The sequence below is a fragment of the Astatotilapia calliptera genome, chromosome 17, assembly GCF_900246225.1.
Source record: "Astatotilapia calliptera chromosome 17, fAstCal1.2, whole genome shotgun sequence".
NCBI lineage: Eukaryota > Metazoa > Chordata > Actinopteri > Cichliformes > Cichlidae > Astatotilapia > Astatotilapia calliptera.
In genome coordinates this window covers 29,179,589-29,193,480 of record NC_039318.1, presented here as the reverse complement: position 1 = coordinate 29,193,480, position 13,892 = coordinate 29,179,589, and the positions used below count along the sequence as shown (strand labels likewise).

At 40.7% G+C, this 13,892-nt stretch overlaps 1 protein-coding gene across 17 annotated transcripts in view; it reads right to left on the bottom strand.

Moving 5' to 3' along the window:
• Positions 1 to 13,892, bottom strand: part of LOC113008901 (ELKS/Rab6-interacting/CAST family member 1-like) — a 150,726-nt gene that overhangs the window by 126,395 nt on the left and 10,439 nt on the right. For all 17 annotated transcript variants that reach the window (XR_003270079.1, XR_003270080.1, XR_003270081.1 and 14 more), the window contains exons 3-4: positions 11,643 to 11,720; positions 11,282 to 11,437 (exon numbers count right to left, since the gene is read on the bottom strand). Coding sequence is in view for 13 of the 17 variants with exons in the window: in XM_026146812.1 (XP_026002597.1) it covers positions 11,282 to 11,437; positions 11,643 to 11,720 (234 nt within the window). In the remaining 4 variants the exon portion in view is untranslated. The remainder of the gene's footprint in view (positions 1 to 11,281; positions 11,438 to 11,642; positions 11,721 to 13,892) is intronic.

Sequence of the window (13,892 nt, the reverse complement as noted above, 5' to 3'; positions counted from 1 at the left end):
CTATACACAATCATCCACACACTGGTGATGGCAAGCTACAGTGTAGCCACAGCCACCCTGGGGCGCACTGACAGAGACGAGGCTGCCGGACACTGGCGCCACCGGGCCCTCTGACCACCACCAGTGGGCAACAGGTGAAGTATCTTGCCCAAGGACACAACGACCGAGAGTGTCGGAGCTCGAACTGGCAACCTTCCGATTACAAGACGAACACCCAACTCTTGAGCCACGATCGCCCCAAAAAATCAGACATATGGTTAAATGCAGTCCCTTAAACTGCACAAAACTATTTGGAATATAAACCAAAGGAAAACTATGAGATCAGCTATGAAACCCAATTTAACATACTGCTTTTATTATGAAATTCTACTGCATTTACACTAGCTGTGCTTATTTCCAAATGAACAGCTTTCAATATCAACCACTATAGTGAAAAAGAGATTGATATTTCCATCTGCAACACATGTCCCCTTCTATGTCTATAAATGGCAAGCGTAAGGCATTGAGAACGGAGCAGAACAGATGATCAGTTCAATTCAGTTTTATTCATAAAGCACCAAATCAAAACAACAGTTATGGAGCTTTATTTTGCAATGTTAGAAAAAAAAGTTCAACAATCTACTCTGAGCATTCTCCTGGAGATTATGAAAAGGAAGAATTCCCTTTTAACAGGAAAAGCCCTCCAAACAAAGGAAAAAGGCTCAAGGAGGGGCAGCCCTCTGCCATGACCGGTTGGGAGGTGAGGGGGAAGAGAGAAAAAAAAGGAGATTGCAGAGAGACGAGGACAAAACACAAACTATAGATGAGAGAACACAAAAGTTAATGACATGCAGTAGTGGCAAATAAACACATGGGGGAGTGAGGAGTGGAGAAGAAAAATTTAGTGCATCATGTGAAGTCTCCCCCGCAGCGTGAGCCAATAACAGAATAATTATGGGATGGTTCAGGGTTGCCTGATCGGGCCTGACAGCTCAAGGCTCTGCCACACAATGTGCTTTTAGAAACTCTAGGGACTGCAAGTAAGACTGTACTAAAAGGTCTTTAAGATACGATGGGTCTGATCATTCAAGTCTTTGTATGTGAGGAGAAGGATTATAAATTTAATTCTGGATTTAATAGAGTGCCAGTGAAGAGTAGTTAATACTGTAGAAATATAATCTCTCTTTGTAGTTCATGGTAGCACTCTCCCTGTGGCATTTTGGATCCAATCAGATATGCCACTGACTGTGAGACAGCAGGGAAGGAAAAGTGGGGCTAGAGGTGGGTTGCAAAGCAGCTCACAGATGCACAACATCTGTTGGCAGGCTAAAGAGACATTTATACTATGTCCTCAGAAGAGGCACAAATCATGCTTTGGTGTAATTTTGGCCGATTGTGTCCCTATAAATTTTTATAACCTCATGTGGGTGGCATGGCTGAAGACAGGGGTATATGACTCCGGCAGCTTTTACTGGCTTTTCAATGACATATCAGTGCAGAAGCTCAAAGATTCCCAGATCACGGTTCAATTTCGTTACCAGCACTACTGCAGAGATTTTGGACGAGTGGCAAAACCTACTATGCAGGCGAATACGAGTATAAATGCGCGTGAGTCGTGGGTGACATTATTATTTGGGCACAACATGACCAAAACCATGATTTATGTGAGGTTTACCAATAGCATGTGTAGAAGGGTAGCAGCTGAGCCATCCGCTGAAATCAGCTAGCACTGAGTTGAGATGATCTTCTGGGATTGCAACTGAGCTTGACCTGATGTCATGCTTGAACAAACGCTACGCTCGATTTAATCTGGTTAAAGCCCTGGCTTCATTATAACCTCTTCAATCATCCGATTTTGCTGTATTGATATTTCCAGATCACAGAAATTGCCTTTATAGTTCAATGTTACCATAACAAATAGAGCTGAAACCAAAAGTAACCAAATAATAAATGGCCTGTATTTGTATAGCGCTTTACTTAGTCCCTATGGACCCCAAAGTTTTACACTACATTCAGTCATTTACCCGTTCACACACACATTCACACACTGGTAATAGCAAGCTACATTGTAGCCACAGCTGCCCTGGGACGCACTGACAGAGGCGAGGCTGCCGGACACTGGCGCCACCAGACCCTCTCACCACCACCAGTAGACAATGGGTGAAGTGTCTTGCCCAAGGATACAACGACAAAAATTGTCGGAGCCGGGGCTCGAACCGGCAACCTTCCGATTACAAGATAAACTGCCAACTCTTGAGCCACAATCGCCCCATAAGCTAATTATAGGAGGAAGAAATTTCATCGGCTTATCAACAAGTAATTCTGTTTTTATTTCTAACCAAACAGAAATACCCATTGTACTCAGCTGACTGACTGAATCAGCGAACAGAAAAAGAGACACCGGAGATTACAGGGCTGAAGGGCTGCAGGTGGGACTCCTGGACAAAATCTTTACAGAGTAAATCTGTCTTCAAGCTCTGCTTTTTCTCTTTGACTCTTTCCATAATTCCGTAATTTCTCCTCTTCTTCTGTTTTATCTGCCCCCCCATCTCAGAGAGCTACATGTGGTTAAGACTCAGGTGTCTAGTTTATTGAGAAATATTTATCAAGGGCCAGTAATGACAGGAATGTAGTACAGTGCAACTATTTCTATAGCATCTTATTTTACTTTTTATTCATGCACATGTATTTCCCTTCATTTTTCCACATCCCGACGTTCTTTTTCATCACCTACTTTTAAGTCCGGTCTTTCTTTCTCTCCTGTCACATCGACACCCATCAGTCTTTCTCTACATTTCATCTGCAATCTTAAGCCCAATTTGTCTGTGCTATTCATCTCTCCTTTCACCACTCACCCCCCTGCTTCCACGCTGATCTATCCTCCATTCTCGTGATTTCCTCCCTCTGACTCGCTACATTTTATACATCTTTACTCAATCCACTCTTCCTGATCTATTCTTCACTATCCACCCCCGTCTTTTTTTAAATCTACGGCAGCATACAGATTGCCAGGCGAAGCATTTTCACAGCCAGCTGGCACAGAAACTCTTACTGGAAACATTTTTCTTTTCTGTGCAGTGAATGGAAATCTAACACAGGAAACAATTGACGACGTCAGATTCTATTGGATTTGAACTCATTTGAGCTCATGAGGACAATCTTAGTGCCAGCTCGGCGTAATGAAATTAAAACTTAAATCTAGGTGTAATAACATTAAGTGCTGAGGAATGATTACAACATAAGTTTTGAATCAGTCAGCACAGAAGCTAAAGTCCAAAGGATTTCTCTTAGTTTGATGTTTTACCTTTAATTCAAACTGTGCCTTGTTCTCTATTTAGTGATCTCTCAATTCATAAATGTATTTTATTGATGATTCAGAAAAACATTTCCACCGCAGTGAGGGAAGAGACCTCGGCTCTGGTGGCACCATCCATTTACACATTAACCTGAAGGCCTGATTTACTGCCATGTTCATGAAGTGGAAAATACACTCAAGTGCCAGTTTGTGTTTCTATCTATCCAACTTTGCTGCTCAGGGCAAAAGAGAAAAGGAAAAATGACAGAAGAAACACGAAAGAAAGACTATCTTCTCTGTTTCTCCTCTGTGTTTATCTCCTCTATTCCTCCACCTGAAGGGAAAATGTCACCCAGGTGTGTCGGGAACTGTGCACAACTGCCTGTTTGAATTACCCTCTTACTTATCCAGCCTCATTCACAGTTTCACAGATTCATTTCTCCAAAAATAAACAGAAAACAGCACCTATGGCTTCAAGTTAGACCAATATGCAGTACATGCAATGCGTAGACAACTTTAAATGAATTGAAGGAAGAGGAATGCCAACAAATTCATATATTATGATGGGAGAAAAACACTTTCTGCCTCTCTACAGTGACACTCACACACACACACACACACACACACACACACACACACACACACACACACACACACACACACAGTTTTATTTCCCATCAGCACCTTAACTATGAAGCTAAATAACTGAAAAGAATGAAAACAGTGCAGCAGTACAAAAGCGATTGGCAGCCAAAACAAAAGGACACGCATGGGTGAGCGTGCATGCACACTCCCACAATCCCACAAACATCACAACACTGACATGTGCCTTCCAATTCTTTAAAATCCACAAATTTTTGCATGCAAGTAGAGACATATGCACAAAATAAAAATAGTAAGTACAGAGTACGTAGACGTTCTCTGCAAGATATGCACCTGCAAGTCTGTGTCTATGTGCGTGATTTGTATACACGCTTAACCCATATGCAAATACAAATACACAACAATACACATTTTGTGCCCCCGCAGACACACAAATACAGACACACACACACATGTGCACACAAAAACCCAATTGTACTGACGTGCACATAAGCCTGCCAACAAGGACACAGATTCCCTCATGGTACTCTCTTTCACATCCAGCAAACAAACACAACAAAAGATGCATACATTCAAATGACAATGCACACAAACACACCCCGCATAAATATAGAGAGCACAGCACATACATGCACGCACACATTTACATAATCACAACCACTCCTGACACATGCATGAGGCTGCTATCAGAAAACAAGCAGGTCGAAAACTCCTATTTCATACAGACACACTGTCGCTCTCTCTCTCTGAGTGTCTTTCACACACATTCTCACACATGTTGCTTCTGACGTCACATGACTCGCCGCGAGTACAGTACATGACAGATTGCATCTAGCAGCTCCAGAAATGGGCAGACAGAGCGGTCATTGTTCAGACGGGGTGATTCAACGCTGGGACAAACTGCGTAGAACAGGCAGTAAGACTCCTATACTTAAAATGAGGAAAACCTGTTAACAATTACAACGTGTAGCACAACCTGCATATCGCATTACACTTTAATCTGATTATTTAGGTTGGATTGCAGACCAAATAGCAGCATGCTCTGTTTTTTTTTACTTCTTCTGTCGTGCACGGATTTATTTTTGGGAGAGAACACCAACAAATGGAAACTATGATGCTGAGTTGCTGGACGCCATAAATACTAACTGCTATTGTGAGTGTGTGAAGTCACATATTTTTTAAAGGAAACTGAAGGAAGCGTGACGGAGAGAGGAGATACAAAAAGATAAAACTGCTTTGTTTATGAAACAAATTAACAAAGAGAGGGAAAGGATGGGGAGAAAGTAGGGAAAGTGATGCTTCCCTTGTGCGTTCCAAACATTCCTTCATCATTTTTTTTCCCCCACCCTCCCCTCCTCCTGCACGAAACATTGTACTTACCTACTGTGATCAAAGGGGTGGAACAAATCGGGTGAGCGCACTCAAACACGCACACTCAAACACATTTTAGAAAGTGAAGCAAGGCCGTGCACTAAACGTGAGAAGTAAGACAGACAACACTGAACAGAGTGGACGTGTGTATGCAGATCAATAGATTTGTGAGACTATGGTGTGTCTATTCTTTTCCACGGGTGAAGAGTGAGAAGAGGAGTCCCATACTAGGAGTGAAATGGTGAGGCTATCAAAGAAGAGATGGAGAGGGAGTCGGCAATAAGCAGGCGGAGGAATAACTTGATAACAAGTAGAAGAAAATTAAACAATATAAAGCAAATGAGAGTACAGCAGGAGAATAATAATCTAAACCTCAGCATGGACATGACACAAAATGTGTCATGTCAGTGTGTGAATGTGTGTGTGAATGGGTGGATGACTGGATATGTAAAGCGCTTTGGGGTCCTTAGGGACTAGTAAAGCGCTATATAAATACAGGCCATTTACAAAAGCCTCTCATTTGATTCAACTGAGAACCTGGCAAATTTCCTGTATTTGCCCAAATTATTTGTTTTTGTTTTCATCTGAAAGACACATAAAACCTCTGTGAGTTTGTCAGAGCTCTGGAGCGACTAGGGATTGGTGTTGAGAACCCGTACTAAATTGGTACCTGTACCAGAACCAAGGTACAGATAGAAGCCAGGACAAACAAAGTTTTATCCCTCCTATAACATCGTTGACTTCCGGTTTTAGGCGAGTTTGTTTAACATTGCTGTGTGTTTCTCAATCGCTAGACAGGAAAACAGTCTTTGAAAGATTTACCTCATTACAGGAGAGTCATGCTGGTTTAAGCACTTTTTGCTGAGTAGCCATTGCTAGCTTAGCCACAGGTGCTAGGCATAATAGCAGGGTTTATGCTTAAGAACACAGGATAAGCATTTTGTTCTGGTATTGAACTGACTACCAAGAATCGTGTATTTCTACTGTTATTGGCATCTCGACAGCCCTAGTACCAAGAGCATCGGTATTCATATTATACTAATAAAATCCTAACTTCAACAATCTTTAAGAATGCCACACTAAACGAACCCCTTTAAGTCCATCATCACACAAAAAGCCTCAGTGAAGACTATTAAAAAGATTTTTGCTTATTTTTTTGTATTTTTGCTCTATTTTTTTCCAATCATAAGTCAATTTAATTTAAGAAAGCAGTAAAAACACTCATCGAATTAAATGAGATGTGAAGTTTTGCATGATTTAAGACTAAATAAAGTACACATGTTCAAAATATATATGTTCAAGCTATATTATTAATTGGATCTTGCCTCTATACATATGAGATCAAGGCTGCCTGTCTTCCTGGCTTTTACAATGAGACACTGAATGTACTTGTGAGGAAAGGAAAGACACAAGGAAGTCCGGAGAGAAAAAAAGAGGAAAAGATAAAGAAAGAAACTGGTGGAACAGAGGTAAAGATAGTAGGCTGAGCATGTAGGAGGAGGTGAATAAGTAAGGAGGAAAGGAGGGAAAGGAAAGACAGAGGGTGGAGAAGGGATGAGCATTCCTCAGCAGGGGCGTGAGCCACTGTGCATGTGTGTGCGTGCGTCTCCGAACTCACATATCCCAAAATTACTGGGAGGTAACTTAATTTGATTTCTAACGCGAAGATGATGGCGAAGACAGAGAGCGGCAGGAGGGAGGGTGGAAAGAGAATGTGAAAGCTGACTTAGCATGTGATGACAGAAATAGAAGAGAAGGAGAATGACTAAGAGGGGAGAAAAATGGGAGTGGGAGGAAAACAAAAAGCCAGAAAACACTGAAAGAATTAGACAGAAAAAGAGAAAGTGGCAGGACGGCGAGAGCAGGCAGTGAAACGGATTGTGTTAAATGGGTGTGATTTATCTGGAGGAAAGAATGGGAATGAAAGTGAAAGGAGAGGGGGGGTGAGCGTACAGAACATATTTTCCAATAAGAGAGATCATGCCTTGGCATGTGCATTCACTCACTGTTATGGCACAGCACAGTCACACACATGCACACGCACAAAGCAGTGTGTGCATGTGTGTGTGTGTGTGTGTGAAGGCAGCTGAGGATTAGTGTATGGCTGGCAGCTGGCCAGGTACATGATAGATTAATCAACTTATCATGTGCTCCTTTGTTTGATCTATTCTCACACACTGAACCACTTTGAATTAATGCGGACACGCAAAACACACATCTGAACTCAGCATATCAGGAGCCACGCAGACACCGCGCATGTTCCAACACCTGTGAAACTGGCTGCAATTTCTCTTACACTGATTTAATATTTGGTGATGTAATTTCACAACCTGAAATCCTTTCCCACTTTTTTTCCGCATTTAAACATCAAAGCCTGTCACACACACACACACACAAACACACACGCATGCAGAGATCAAAGCAGGTGTTAAATTGCCAATGTGACAAACTAGTACATGGGCCAGTGACATGGTTGTATCAGCAAAAGTGGATGACACGATCAGTTCAGGTTTATGTGTAAAATGTTATAGGAACTGGTGACACCACTATGACAGAAATGTGACATCATCTGTTAGCTCGCCAATCAAGCATAAAGCCTTGTCTTCACATTAAGTACGGCTGCAACGATCTTTAGAAGCTTTAGGTGTCTGCTGCCACCACCAAATCCTGGAATGACTCATTTACACTTAAAAACATCATAAGACACCGTTTAACTCCACCTAGACATACCATCACCTTCTTCCAACAAATACAACCCCAATTCCAAAACATTGGATTCTACATAAAATGTAAACAAAAAACAGAATGCAACAATTTATAAATCTCATAACCCCTTAATCTGTTAATAATTGAACACAAAAACATATATAACCTGGAAAATGTACCATTATAAGGAACAAATAAGATCATCTTGAAGCAACATTATTGAAGCAGCACATCTCAAAAAGTTCGTAACAGTCTGCAAACATCTGAAAACTGAGGAGACCAGGTGCTGGACAGAGTTGCTGGACATTTGGGAATGTTGCCCTATTCTTGAGTCTAGCTGCTCAACAGTCCTTCGTCTTCTTTAACCTGTGTTTCGTTTCATGATAGGCCAAATGTTTTCAGCTGGTGAAAGGTCTGGGATGAAGGCAGGCCAGTTCAGCACTCGGACTCTTCTACTACAAAGCCATATCGTTGTATTGGATACAGTATGCAGTTTAGCGTTGTCTTACTGAAATTTGCAAGGATTTCAGTTAAAAGACATCATCTGGATGGCACATGTTGCTCTAAAATGTGTATATTCTCTTCAGCACCCATAGTCCCCCATACCATTAGAGAAACGAGTGCTATAACGCTGACAACATTCAAATCTATTTCCAATTGTCTAATGACCTGCCAGCTTCATTGAATCGTTTGTCTGACTGCTTGAAAGAGGTTACAGAGCGGCTGTCAGCCCTTTCTCTCATTTTAAATGAGAAGAAAACTGAGATTATGGTGTTTGATAGTCACACTCCACGAGACCAGCTAGCTGCCCGATTTGGTCCCTTTGCTGGCTTTCTTACAGATACTGTAAGTAATCTAAGTGTTTGTCTGGATAGTTCATTTAAGCTGGATAAACAGGTTTCCTCAGTGGTTAAATCTGGCTTCTTCCAATTGCGCCAAATTTCAAAGGTCAAACACTTAATATCTGATCTTGAAAAAGTGATACAGGCCTTTGTGAATTCCAGATTCGATTATTGTAACTCGCTCTACTCTGGACTCCAACTTGCTCACCTCCAAAGATTACAGCTCGTTCAGAATACTGCAGCTCGTCTCCTAACCGGAACTAGAAAGTTTGTCTCTATTACTCCAGTGCTCTCTGACTTACATTGGCTGCCTATTACATTTCGTATTGATTTTAAAGTTCTGTTGCTTACTTTCAAATGCCTAAACAACCTTGCCTCTGACTATCTCACCGACCTCCTCAGTCTCTATACTCCCAGCCGTTCTTTACGATCTTCCGGTCAGTTACTTCTGGCCCAGCCCAGGCACTGCCTGAAGACTAGGAGTGATCGTGCTTTTGCCTCTATAGCACCAAACCTCTGGAATAGTCTTCCTGCTACCATTTGTGCCTCTGACTCCATTCAATCCTTGAAAAGCTTGAAAACTTGGCTTTTCCAACTAATTCTCACCGCTCATTAATTGCTGTATCGCTACTCATTTCTCTGGATAATCATGATCTCTCCCTATCTCTACTTACTAATGCTGTTTGTTTGTGTTCTCTACTTTCTCTATTTTACCTTGTTTTAATGACTTACTGTTTAGTGTAATCATTTACTGTTATTTTTACTGTGAAGCACTTTGGTGTACCCCCTGGCTTTAAACGTGATATATAAATAAAATTGTATCGTATAAGAAGCCAGATGGTGTCGCTCCTTTTTACCTCATAGGATGCAATGTCCATTTTTTCCTAAATGTATTTCACATTTTGATTTGTCTGACTACTTTGCCTCAGTCCATTTTAAATGAGCTTTGACCCAGAGAGCAGTGTTTCCGTCACATCCACACTTGGCTGCTACTTTGTTTGCATGACCTATATTTGTAGATGGCACGGTGAACTATGTTCACTTACGGTGATTTCTAAAAGTCTTCCTGACCCTGTGCAGTGGTCTCCCCATCAGAATCATGGCTGTTATTTCATCCAGTGCTATCTGAGGGCCTGAATGCCACAGGCATACAAAATTAAGTATTGTCCTCCGTCCCTGCGCACAGAGATTTCTCTAGATTTTCAATTATTCATAGTCGTGGCAATTCTAAGATGAGGAACATTATTCTGAAATTACAGATGCATTTTATTCCAGATAATTGCATTCTATCTATTGCCATTTAACATAATTAGTTTCAAAATGTTCTTACCGCTGCTTCTTTTGCCATATTTTTTTTTGTTCCATCTCTCATATCTTTGACACATGTTGCTCCCATCGAATTAAAATCAGCTGACAGCTTCTGTTATAAGATTTGAAAATCATTGCATTCTGTTTTTATTTTTTATTTACATATTTTTCTTTTTTTTACACTGGGCTTGGACATGCAAGTCTATAAATGCACTGAATTGGACAAGAGTATCAAGATAAATAAACAACAAAAGAAAAAAAAATCAATTTTGCATTATTTGTCCTATTTATTTTCACTACTCTGTTTTCAGTTCAGTTTAGAGTCATTGCTTAGCGTTGTCATTTATGCTTGTGCTAGTTTCTCCTTTCCCTTTGAGTTCACCTCCTCTTCCTGTGGAGTAAAGCCGACAGAGATAGGTAAAGTAAAAATATTAAGTGAGTTGACAACAACACATTGTGTTCCCTTAAGTGCAACAAACGCTTCCAAAGCTTAAGAAAGTGAGAGAGCGAGAAAGGGAGAAGGCAACAGGGGAAACTGCGTCTTCGTATCTTCTCAGTTAGTCACGTTGTGAAGTACCTCTAAACTGCTGGCCCTTTGCTGCTAGCATCTTCCATGCTGTGTTACTTAGTGTGAGTGACTGCAAGTGCACATGTCTGCGTGTCATCACTTGTGTAATATTTCAGCCTGCTGCATCGCTTTCTTATCCAGATGGCTTCAGCAACAACAGACAGCTGGGAGTCCCCAACCAAGCAGCCTATTTCATCTGTTTACTCATCTTTGCTGATGCCTTGCAGCAGCAAGACAAATCCACCAGAACAGTCCAGAAAAATTATCAGGATATCATTTCTTTAGCATTTTTGCATTTAAAAAATGGGGCTAAATTGAGAGGAAGAGCTATGCCAGAGCTAGTTGAGGCTAAAAGCTGTCTAAAGCAACAGCTATAAAGACTTTCTACAAATCCAGGATGAGCTGAAATGATGGGGGAAATAACTGAAGTCTAAACAGGATATTAAAGTTGACATACTGCTCTGTCCATGTCTTAATTTGTTCTTCAGCTGAGCAGTGAGCTAAGACAGTCCAGGGATATAAACAATGAATCACTGTATTAGATTTTGCAACACAGAAACACACAGAGACATAAACAAGCACACACAGACGCACACATCATTTCCCTACCTGTGTCTCTTCCTGTACGACTCTGTACTGTTCCTTCCAGACAGCCATCTTTGTGGCCTCATCCTTCCTCAGCGCTCTCTCTTTCTTCAGCTCTGGACTCCAGAACGTCTTAATGGAGTTCATAGAAGAACTCAACTTGGACTCTTTGGCCTCTAGCTGTTGGAATACAAAATCAAGCACAGTGACTTCATGTTAATAAATGTGTTTATTTGTTTGCATAAGTAAATTCTCCTTATAGCTATAATCTTACAACAGCAATTCCCACAGGAGGTCACAATGAAACAAACAGAAGATATCATATGTTGCATTATAAATGAATTTATCTTCATAGCCGTGGGTGTACGAGTACAAGTGTTCTTACGTCTCTGCGCAGCAGTTCGTTCTCCCTCAGCACTTCTCTCAACTGAGTCTGAAGGTCTGACATTGCACCTTCTCTCACCTGAGAACACACACACACACAAACAGTATTAGTCCACTATGTTTTTCACCATTAATGTTAAAAGTTTCTGCTCATCCGTATCATTTTCATTTTTTCTGTTTGAAGCTGCCACTGCTCGCAGTTTGTGAAGTGATCTTGGACGACAACACTGAACATGAAGCACTCTGTGCAAAAGCAACAGCTGACGCTGAAATTCCACACAAATCTGAAAAAACAAACATGCGCAGCCATTTGGGAGAGTTACTGCCTTTAAAGTCTAACAAGGCAAATAATTAATCGCTAGAAGATCAGAACAGGGTATTCGAGATATACACCCATCAGCCCCTTCATTAGGTGCATGTGTTTAACTGCTTGTATATCTAATCAGTCAATCATATGGCAGCGACTTTGCATTTAGGTATGTGGACATGCTTTGTATCAATGGTTCAGGATGATGGTGATGGTGTAATAGTATGGAACATATTTCCTTGCCAGGGGTTGGGCCCCATAGTTCACAATGTGCACAGCCGATTTGAGCACTGTTGCTGACGATATCCATCCCTTTATGACCAAAGTGTACCCATCTCCTGATGAGGACACTGTTTCCAGCAGGATATCACACCATGTTACAAAGCTAAAATCACTTCAAACAGATTCTTGAACATGACAATTAGTTCACTGCACTCAGATGGCTTCCACAGTCACCAGATTTCAATTCAATATAGCACAGTCTGGTAGAACAGGTGCATCGTGGATGTACACCTGATCGATCTGCAGCAACTGTGTGATGCCATCACATCAGTATAGACCAAAATTTCTGAAGAATAGTTTTAGCACTTCGTTGAATCTATGCCATGAAGAGTTAAGGCAATTATGAAGGAAATACCTAGTGCTGGCGAGGTGTACCTAATACAGAGGCCACTGAGTGTATTTTAGCAGGTCATGAATAACTGCTTAAATTCCCTTCATATACTACATAAAACATTTCACCAGGAATGAGAAAATGTTTAAAATATCAATGTTTCATTCATGATACCACCAGAACGACTCTATTAAGAATTAAACAGAACTCAGATTCATTTTTAACAAACAGACTCTGCTTTGGCTTTGAAAAACTTATTTGAGGTTTTTAGGCTGTGCGCAGAGCCAGTTTTGCAAGTGCAAAAGTAGACCAGGTTAAGGAAAACATGCGTGTGAAATGCAGAATAGAAAACCCTGTAACAGTAATTACAGCTGAAGAGATAAATTTTATTTTTGCTGCTTTTTTAAAGAAATAAGAAACAAGTGGAGGAGGCGAGCTAACTCTTCAGAGATGAGCTAGCAGGTTATGACTAATAGTGCAGAGGGAGTAGGACGGCAGACCTTAGTCTATTTAAACACACTGTGTGAATGCCCACACTTTTGTTGTTTCATTTGGTGTAGGGCGGACTTAAGAGGAAAAATTAACCATTCAACTCAAAAATCCCACATGCTGCATCTAGACCACGGGTGTTAAACATGAGGCACAGGGCCATAATTGATCAGCCTAAAACTCCAAAGTGCCCAACTGGATTGCTTTGGAAAATGCTTTTGAAGAAGCGCATAAATTTTAGACTTTTTAACTGTATTTTCATTAGTTTTACAGCTTTTCTTACTGATACGGACCTTCCTCATGGCACTTCATACGACACCAAAGTAAATAAGTAACAGATAAACAATTAAATGACAGGAGGGTCCTGTTTATTCACTATTTACTAATGAAATCCATGATTACTGCAGTAGGATCGCAAAAAAAAAAAGAGGGCATTCTATCAATTAACAAAAATTATCCATTTTATAATTGCAGGACAGTCAGCACAGTGAGTTAGCACAACTTTTTCTATAATTTTACAATTTAAGCTCAAAGCAGCGTTTCTTTTCTATGTAGAAAAACTGACATTTATTGCTGAAATTTCTTTTTGATATTAAAATTTTTCTATACTTCTTTACTCTGACAGAAAAAGGAGTCTAACTGGTCAGTTAAGACCAAAGTGGTCCCATGTGGCTCATGATGTAAAATGAGTTTGAGATTTATCACCGACACTTCTCTCTTTTTTAATGCTTGTTTCAGATTTCTGTATTTTGCTTAAATTGAGAGAAAAGTGAATTTTGACATCTCAAAACCAAAAAGCTGAACTAGAAAAATCACCATTGGGTATTTACATAATACAGCAC